General features: G+C 32.8%; 1 protein-coding gene across 1 annotated transcript; it reads right to left on the bottom strand.

Annotated features, from left to right (window-relative positions):
* Positions 1–223: 223 nt before the first annotated feature.
* LOC105182566 (chymotrypsin-1) lies at positions 224–4001 on the bottom strand. The gene is made up of 6 exons (XM_019841091.1): positions 3950–4001; positions 3383–3460; positions 3197–3274; positions 2513–2820; positions 516–776; positions 224–376 (listed from the first exon to the last, which is right to left on the bottom strand). The coding sequence occupies exons 3-6, from the start codon at positions 3258–3260 to the stop codon at positions 224–226; spliced, it is 786 nt and encodes a 261-aa protein (XP_019696650.1). The 5' UTR covers positions 3261–3274; positions 3383–3460; positions 3950–4001.
* Between the last annotated feature and the right edge of the window lie 6437 nt (positions 4002–10438).

Raw genomic sequence — 10438 nt, 5'->3', positions numbered from 1 at the left:
TCATAGCGTCAGTAAATAAATCCTTTGAAGCCCTACAACTTTTATCTGAAATATTTTTCTCTAAAATGTCGCGTTAACGAAAAAATCGGGTGACTCAGGTGGTCTGAAACACCCGATATATGTATAAAATGCAATGTAACTAAAAAAAATATAACATACATCAATGTGTATGAACGATACTTTATTTAGTGAGAATATTTTTCTATATGGTCATAGCATAATTCTAAATATCATTGTTTTCGTACAAAATTTCTCGAATCCAGGTTATGTGCATACAGACATCAGTTATTATATCTGGATATTCAGGGTTACAAGTTCCTATAGAACCTAATCCTACAAAATTACCATTGCATAGTACTATGCTACTCATGTCACCCTATATAAAATTGAAGATTATATCGTGATTTAAAATACTGGATTTTGTAAAAAAGCTGTACAATATAATATAATATGTTCGTGGAGTAAATAGCAATGTCATATATGTGGAGCAAAGCATTGTGCATATAATTACGTACGTAACATATTCCTAATTTAGGTTCCATAAAGAGGCAGAATTCAGCAGTGATATTGCGGTTAAAATACGTCTCATATAATTTATTGTCCATTGCAATAGATTCTGATATTTGCAATACACTCATTACGGGACCACTGTTGGAATGTTTGCTCCAGCCTACGTTTACGATCTTTTCAGACAACGGATAGCAATTCTGAACGCAACCACTGTCCAGTAGTGGTATCATGTCTTGAACATCATTAAATTCGATATTCCTTCTCACCTAGAAAAGTTTCAAGTCGAGAATATCAGATTTTGAAAACAATCATAAATCTAATAAAAAATTCATGACAACATATGTAAGTAGGTTAATTTTATAATTTATAAGATTAAAAGAATGAAGTATATATATAATGAAGTATATGTGTGTGTGTTTATATACATATATACATATACACACACACATATATATATATATGTATATGTGTGTGTATATGTATAAGGTGTCTGACGCTTTATACATATATATTTTATTCACTAAATAAATAAATATAATATTTGTTCTTTATTCATCATAAATATAAAAAAGTGATCAATAAAGGTAGAAAGCAAATATAAATATAAATTTATAAATACTACATTTTTAAATTATAAATTCTTACACCTACATACGCCCGCATACATACATAGTATATACGATATCTGTCACACAATAAGTGTGAATGTACACATGTATCTGTATGTGTGCGTATGTATGTGTGTATCTGGGCTCACTTATAAACTTCCCGACTTCCATTCTTATAGAGATATATAGCTATATTTTTTTACGTTACATCTATAATTATGTTTTTAATTGTACATGTAGGGTTATTAATTAAAAATTAAATTAAAATTCCTTTTTAAAAGTTGGAATTTTAATAAATTAAAAAGTTACATTTTATAAATAAAATAATTTTCTTCCAGCATACTTATACATTAAAGAAAAGTATTGGGTGAGTGCAAAAGTTCGTGCGGAGTTTCAATAGATGGAGTTATAAGCGTCGTAAAGTGTTGTCATTAATACTTCCATCTACATATTATATAACGTTGGAAAGGTGACGTCTTCAGCTATTATTAAAAAAAAAATCATTTGTTTTCATACAAACTGCTTCGAGAAATATCACTTTAAAAATGAGTATCGATAAGGTGCATTTACGGCATGTTATGCTTTACGAGTTTCGGAAGGGAATAAACGTTGCCGCAGCCGTAAAAAACAATGTTCAGCGCAAACGGACATGGAAACAATCAGGTGAGCATGGTGACGCAATGCCAAAGGCCAGTTTGCACCCGATGAAGGTAATGCTCTCTGTTTGGTGGGATTGCAAGGGCATAATCTATTTCGAGCTTCTCCCCGCTGGCGAAACGATTGATTCGGACAAGTACTGTCGCCAATTAACCAATCTGAATCGAGAAATAAAAGAGAAACGTCCGATTTTGTCAAATCGCAAGGGAGTCGTCTTTCATCACGACAACGCCAGACCACACGTTTCGAAAAAGACGCTGCGCAAACTGAAGAGCCTGAAATGGGATGTCTTAACGCATCCACCGTATTCTCCTGATATCGCACCATCTGACTATCACTTGTTCCGATCATTGCAAAATTATTTAAATGGGAAAAACTTTGACTCTTTGGAGGCCTTAAAAAACGGCGTCTCTTCGTTCTTCGAATCTAAACCGCGCAGTTTTTATGATCGAGGCATCCGTATGCTGCCAGAACGTTGGGAAAAGATTATAGAAAACGATGGAGAATATATCATTGATTGAATAAAGATTTTTGTTTGCCTAATCACTGTGTGACTTTTACTCACAAACTCCGCACGAACTTTTGCACTCACCCAATAGATCGCAAATTTATCTACTTAGATATCGTTGAAGTTACATATCAAATCTAGTATTTTGCATTATTTATACTGTGTTATACTGCTTATGCCAAGATTGTACGAAAGAATAAAGAGACAAATTATTATGGTAAAAGTTTACCCGAATTAAACCGATGTTGAACCCGCTATTAAAATTATTGAATTCCTTGTGATAATATATTGCATCGACATTATGAATAATTCCACCTTTATCGAGATAAGTAGTTCCACTAACAACTGTTATATTGTCGAAGAGTTTTCCTTGAAATGCTTTTATGCAATGGGCGACAGTTATGATGTAGCGTTCATGGATTATAGCACCACTACAGCGATGAAATCCTTCATATCTTATGGAGACCATAAATGGGTAATCATTTATGGTGGAGAAATTAGCTTGTATTATTCTTTCCGAATCTTCGGTATCGCAATCTATAAGTGAAAATCACAGTATTGGAATGACTTAAGTTTGATCTTTGAAACGGGATGTTTAATGTTTCGAAAATTGATTTTTGCGAAAATAGTGGTAACAGAGATATACAACAATACAACCTTGAATAAAAGGTATATTGTAAGATAAATTCGTATTTCCAAATACATATATGTATACTTTCTTAAATGTAACATATTATAAAATAGAATAATATGCCCTTAAAAAATCAATAATTAAATAAGTTAGATAATATTGATAAGATATAGTTAATTATAGAATTATTAGATAATTATGTAAAACATTAATTAATCAAAAGAATAAGAGAATTATGTTATCGTATATTGTTACATTTAATTATATTGTTATAAAACTTACCCGGCAGAACTGCAAATGCGACCACCAAGGTGCAGGCTAATTGTATCATCACGTAACTTGCCATTTTTAACTATTAGACTATTTTTCAAAAGTTTCATAAGACAAAAAATTGTATTTCAAAAAAATCTTAATATATATTTGTATACTATGCTATATTGTTGTATCTGAATGATATAAACTACTTACACGAGGCAATTAAGATTACGAAGCAACAATAGCAATGTTCTATCGATGATATCGCAATACTAAGAAAAATGAGATTTCCTAACATAAACATGTGTAACAAGTTAATTAGTAAAATATCTTTTTTATTAAATGTTTATAATAATGAGAGAGAGAGAGAGAGAGAGAGAGAGAGAGAGAGAGAGAGAGAGAGAGAGAGAGAGAGAGAGAGAGAGAGAGAGAGAAAGAAAGTGACAGCTAGTGATTTGCATAAGTTTTCTTTCATTCGAACGACTATCATAAGAAAAAACGAAACATCTCAGCAGTAAATAAATCGATTTTGAAAAGGTCAACTATCTACTTTAATAAACTTCCGAATCGCGAAATTCGTTGGTCGTGCCGGTGTTGAATTAAAAACAGTAAACGGACTAATAAACTTGATACTTGCGTTACGTATGATAATACAGCTGAATATAGTCAAACGGCGATTAATTATGATTTTGCGCGAGCTGTGATTACCGTATATTCGCCTTTTGTATTTAGGTCGAAATCAGACTAAAACAGTCGGAACCTTGGGAATCACGAAAATACCTATTGCACGTTCTATTACGAGCTTCTCCATATCATCACTTGATCACACGTGTCTTTATGATCCGTTTTATTATAAGACTCGCAAATTTATAGACAGTTATGATTATTTTGTATGTGCTGTTTTGTTCTGTATTCTGATAAAGGTTAGATACTGTTACGGTAGGATAGATTTACTGCTTGTAAATGGCAATTTCCAAATTGACGAATTGTTTGTATAATCGACCAGTACCTGATCAATACAAGACTTTGCAGTCTTGACTTTATTGACATGTGGAATAAATATGAATAATTGTTCTCGATTATGCAATTAGCATCTTGAATGTTTACATGTGTCTGAATTATCCGGTCTTGAGTTTCTCCGGTCTCCCGCGACATTTTTTTGAAACTTGTCATTCTTTATATATTTTATAACATAAACAAGAATTAATTTGGATATATCTATTTTGATTAATAAATAATTAAGATCTACGTTTTTCAATTTGTAGTAATTGTGTAAAACTGTGTTTTTTCTGATAAATTTTTAATTACTTTTAGATTCTGCGTTTTTTTTATTAAAGCAACAGGAATATTAACTCGATGCAAGTTACGATGTTTATTTTCAAACTGGAGTTTCTGCTAAACGATTCGATTGCTACAATTGGAGAGTTCTAAATTAGCACCTAATACAGTCCTAAATTAACATTTAGTTAGCATTTAATTGTGATATGTTCCCATTTTGATTTTTATACTACAAGTAGCAGACAGATTTAATTGAGATCTGGATACGTATGTGTTTACGAACTTGAAGAACTTGCATTCTAATAGCATCCGTTATATAATTGTAGATTAGATCATTCTGAAGAAAAAAGTCCTTTACCATTTTGCATACAAATACGCAAACATTCAAGTTATCAATTAAAGGAGTCTTTAGATGTGGTCATTTTCAATCATCAATAACTTAATAACTATCGTGATTGTTGCAAAATAGCATTTGACTCTTCTTCTCAGTTTGATCTGATTAATTTTCACAATTTTTCGTTTCCAAATGATCCCGGACACCCTGTATATATATATATACATACATATATATATATATATATACATACACATACATACATATGTACATACATATATATATGTGTGTGTATATACATATGTATATATATTGTTGCGCTCACTCTCACACTCGCGCTTACACTCAGGTAAATGAAGAACACTCGCGTAAGAACAACAAGCTTTACTTTTTATAGCGTAGCTCAATAAAACTTAAAACAGGAATAACTCTCTATTTTATAATTCTCAATATTCGCGTCTGTCAATCAAGACAGCTAGCTGGTCAGAGACTCTCTATCAGCTGTTCTTGTTGTTTACTTCTTATCGATTTTCCGTCGTCAGGACAATTCTCGCTCAGATGTCAAAATCAGCATCGGATGCCTAAGGCTCACGGACAACGGAGCCACAAACCTTGTGGCTTGGATACAACAATATAAAATATAAAGTAATTAAAAAAAAACGTACATTAATGTGTATGAACGAAGCTTTATTTAGTGAGGATATTTTTCTATATTGTCATAGCATATAATTCTAAATATCTTTGTTTCTTGCAAAATTTCTTGAATCCAGGTTATATATATATAGACGTCGGTTATTATATCTGAATATTTCGGGTCACAAACTCCTATAGAACCTAATCTTACAAAGTTACCCCTGCATAGTACTATACTACCCATTTTACCCCGTGTAAGATTGAAGATTATAATCGTGATTTAAAATTTCGAATTTTTTAAAGGAGCTGAGCAATATAATATATGTTTGTGGAGTAAATAGGAATGTGATATACAGCAAAGCTTGTGCATATAATTATGTACATAACATAGTCTTAATGTGGATTCCATAATGAGGCAGAATTCAAAAATAGTGATCTTGCGTTTATGATACGTATCACATAATTTATTGTTCATAGCAAAAGATTCTGACTTTTGCAATACGCTCATCACGGGACCTGTGTTGGAAAGCATACCCCAGCTTACGTTTACGATTTTTTCACACAATGGATAGCAAGTCCGAACGCAACCACAATGCGGTAGCGATATAATTTTCTGAATATCGTTGAATTCGATTCTCAGCTAAATTCCTTCTCAGCTAAAAAAATATTCAAATCGAGAATATCAGATTTTGAAAACAATCATAAATCTAATAAAAAATTCGTGACAACACATGTAGGTAGATAAATTTTGTAATTCATAAGATTAAAAGAATGAAGTATATATATATATATAAAAGTAGAAATTTTTATAAATTAAGAAGATGCATTAAAATATTATTTTCCAGCATACTTACACATTAAAGAAAAGTAGATCGCAAATTTATTTACTTAGACGTCGTTGAACTTACATGTTAAATTTAGCATTTCGTATTATTCATGCTGTGTTATACTGTCTATGTCAAGATTGTACGAACGACTAAAGAAATAAATTATTATAGTCAAAGTTTACCCGAATTAAACCGATGTGTAATCCGCTATTATTGGATGAGTGCAAAAGTTCGTGCGGAGTTTCAATAGATGGAGTTATAAGCGTCGTAAAGTGTTGTCATTAATACTTCCATCTACATATTATATAACGTTGGAAAGGTGACGTCTTCAGCTGTTATTAAAAAAAAAATCATTTGTTTTCATACAAACTGCTTCGAGAAATATCACTTTAAAAATGAGTATCGATAAGGTGCATTTACGGCATGTTATGTTTTACGAGTTTCGGAAGGGAATAAACGTTGCCGCAGCCGTAAAAAACATTCAGGATGTTTATCAGGATGAAGCACCAGCTAAACGAACTGTGGAAAAATGGTTTGCTAAATTTCGGCGCGGAGAATTTAACCTTGAAGACAAGCCACACTCTGGTCGACCTTCTGACATTGATGACAATGTTTTGCGTACTTTAGTGCTCAATAATCCGCGAATTTCAACAGAAGAAGTTGCTACAGCACTAAACGTTGACCGATCAACCGCTTTTCGGCGTTTAAAAAAGATGGGATTCGATTTGAAGCTCGATATATGGGTGTCCCATTTGCTGACCGAGAAGAACAAAATCAAGCGAATTTCTGCAGTTTCTTTACTCGGGCGGCTCAATAACGAGTCGTTTTTGGATCGACTAATGACGGGCGATGAGAAATGGGTCCTCTACAACAATGTTCAGCGCAAACGGACATGGAAACAATCAGGTGAGCATGGTGACGCAATGCCAAAGGCCAGTTTGCACCCGATGAAGGTGATGCTCTCTGTTTGGTGGGATTGCAAGGGCATAATCTATTTCGAGCTTCTCCCCGCTGGCGAAACGATTGATTCGGACAAGTACTGTCGCCAATTAACCAATCTGAATCGAGAAATAAAAGAGAAACGTCCGATTTTGTCAAATCGCAAGGGAATCGTCTTTCATCACGACAACGCCAGACCACACGTTTCGAAAAAGACGCTGCGCAAACTGAAGAGCCTGAAATGAGATGTCTTAACGCATCCACCGTATTCTCCTGATATCGCATCATCTGACTATCACTTGTTCCGGTCATTGCAAAATTATTTAAATGGAAAAAACTTTGACTCTTTGGAGGCCTTAAAAAACGGCGTCTCTTCATTCTTCGAATCTAAACCGCGCAGTTTTTATGATCGAGGCATCTGTATGCTGCCAGAACGTTGGGAAAAGATTATAGAAAACGATGGAGAATATATCATTGATTGAATAAAGATTTTTGTTTGCCTAATCACTGTGTGACTTTTACTCACAAACTCCGCACGAACTTTTGCACTCACCCAATAAATTTATCGAACTCCTCATAGTATAGGTAGTATAGTACATCGATCATTATGGATAATTCCACCTTTATCGAAATAAGTAGTTTCATTAACAACCGTTATATTGTTTAAAGGTTTTTCTTTGAATTCTTTTATGCAATGGGCGACAGTTATAATATAGCGTTCATTGATTACAGCGATGGAATCCTTGATATTTTATGGAGATTTTATTAAATGGGTTATCGTTTCTGGTGGTGAAATTAGTTTTCATTATTTTTTCAATTCGAAATCTTTGTTATCGTGATCTATAAATGAAACTCGCAGTATTGGAATAATTTAAGTTCGACCTTGGAAATAGGATGTTTAATGTTTTGAAAATTGATTTTTGCGAAAACCGTTGTAACAGAGATATATAACAATATATATAACCTTTGAGTAAAGGTTATATATATTAGGTTATATTGTAAGATAAATTCATATTTCCACACATATATATGTATACATTTTTAGATATAACATATTATAAAATAGGATAATACGCTCTTATACACAGAGAGAAAGATTTAGTTGAATTTAGCAAATGCTTATTTGGACTATTCCAAATAAGCATTTGTTAGATTCAACTAAATCGTTCTCTCTGTGTAGAATAAATAACTAAGTAAGTAAAATATGATTGATGAGATACAATCAATTATAGAATTATTAGATAATTACATAAAACATTAATTAATCAAAGAAATGAGAGAATTATGTATTGTTATATTTAAATATATTGTTATAGAACTCATCTGGCAGAACTACAAATACGACCCATCAAGGTGCAGGCTAATTGTACTATCGCGTAACATGTCATTTTAACTATTGAACTATTTTTTAAAAGTTTCATAAGACGAAAGTTATATTTCTAGAAACATTAATATATACTTTTTAATATATTTACTTAATGTGATTACTATTACTCTACAGTGCGATTCTTAATACAATGGTTGATTTTATTTCTTTATTATTATAGCTGAATGATATAAATTACTTATACGAAGCGGTTAAAATGTGTAATGTGTAACATTAGATGTGTGATAAATTAATTAATAAAATATTTTTTTTATTAAATGTTTATAACAGTGAAAGTGAGAGAGAGAGAGAGAGAGAGAGAGAGAGAGAGAGAGAGAGGGGGAGAGAGGGAGAGAGGGAGAGAGAGAAAGCGAGTGATTCGCTTACGTTTTCCTTCATTCGTAAGAGTTATACACGAGAAATCGAAAAAAAAAAACAGCAATAAATAAGTCGATTTTGAAAAACTCAAGTACTGTTTTAACAAATTTCCGAATCACGAAGTTCGTTGGTCGTGTCGGTGTTGAATAGTAAGAACAGTAAGCGGAGTAGCAAATCTCGATATCTGTGTTACGTATGATAAAGCTGACACTAGCTGAGACAACTGAGACCAGTCATATTTCGATTAATTATGGTTTTGCACGAGCTGTGATTACCGTATATTCACCTTTTATATTTAAGTCGAAATCAGACTAAAACAATTGAAGCCTTGGGAATTCTCGAAAGTTTCTATCACAAGTTCTATTACGTACGAGCTTCTTATCGTCACTAGATCACACGCGTCTTTATGATGCGCTTAATTATAAGACTCAAATTTATAGTCTATTATGATTGTTTTATATGTGATGCGTTGCTCTCTATTCTGATGAAGGTTAGATACTGTTGTTTGTAAATGACAATTGTCGAGTTATATATATAATCATGCAGTTTTTGATCAATATAAAATTTCGTAGTCTTGATGATTTTATCGACATGTTGAATAAATATGAAAAATTATTCTCAACTATGCGATTAGCTTCTTGAATGTTTACATGTGTCTGAATTATCTTGATTCTGAGTTTTCCTGGTCTCTCGCGATGTTCACTTTTTTGCAACTTATCATTCTTTTATATATTTTATAACATAAACGAAAATTAATTTGCAACTTGTCATTCTTTTATATATTTTATAACATAAACGAAAATTAATTTGGATATATTTACTTTGATTAATAAATAATTAAGATTTATGTTTTTCAATTTGTAGTAACTATGTATTTTTTTGTAGATTTTTAATTATTTTTAGACTCTGTTGTTTTTCTTTTTTTTCAAGCAACAGGAGTATTAACTGCAATGCGATGCAAATTACTATGCCTATTTTGAAACTCGAATTCCTGCTAAACGACTCGAGTGCTAAAATTAAGGGGTTCTAAATTAGTACCCATTACGATGCTAAATTAGCATCTAATTAGCACTTAATTGTGGTATGTTCCGCATTTTGATTTTTATACTACAAGTAGCAGTTTAATTGAGGTATGTGTATTTGTGAACTTGAAGAACGGCGCAATGCATTCTGATGGCATCCGGCATTCAGCTATTCTACGAGACGTTTCCTCGCTCTCTATCATCGTTACGAGGCGGCGAGAACTAATGAGCTGTAGCCTCGGCTAATTCGCTCCCAGCTTTTTAATTGCCCGACATTTAGCGGGACATGCGCTCTGCCGGTGTGTCAGCAAAAGCGTGACGTTCCGCATTCGCATTCTCCCGACTGAATCGCGAGAATGCGAGAAAAGCATGCACGGGCTGCTGTCTGGACTGGAAAACAAGCGCGATTCACGTCGCTAATGACGTCGTTCATTTTGTACGATCGGTCGGTCTTCCGCCACTTTCCACGATGTAAAGAACTGTCTGGAGTAA

The sequence above is a fragment of the Harpegnathos saltator genome, unplaced genomic scaffold (genome assembly GCF_003227715.2).
Source record: "Harpegnathos saltator strain DR-91 unplaced genomic scaffold, Hsal_v8.6 scaffold639, whole genome shotgun sequence".
NCBI classification, from domain to species: domain Eukaryota; kingdom Metazoa; phylum Arthropoda; class Insecta; order Hymenoptera; family Formicidae; genus Harpegnathos; species Harpegnathos saltator.
This window is presented reverse-complemented; position numbering and strand designations above follow the sequence as displayed.

Excerpts from the sequence above, each read along its gene's own strand:
- LOC105182566 (XM_019841091.1), bottom strand. The coding sequence starts at position 3,260 with ATGGCAAGTTACGTGATGATACAATTAGCCTGCACCTTGGTGGTCGCA. Across the intron at positions 2,821-3,196 it reads CGCATTTGCAGTTCTGCCGG|ATTGCGATACCGAAGATTCG; the intron begins GTAAGTTTTATA and ends TTTCACTTATAG. Across the intron at positions 777-2,512 it reads TCAACATCGGTTTAATTCGG|GTGAGAAGGAATATCGAATT; the intron begins GTAAACTTTTAC and ends AAACTTTTCTAG.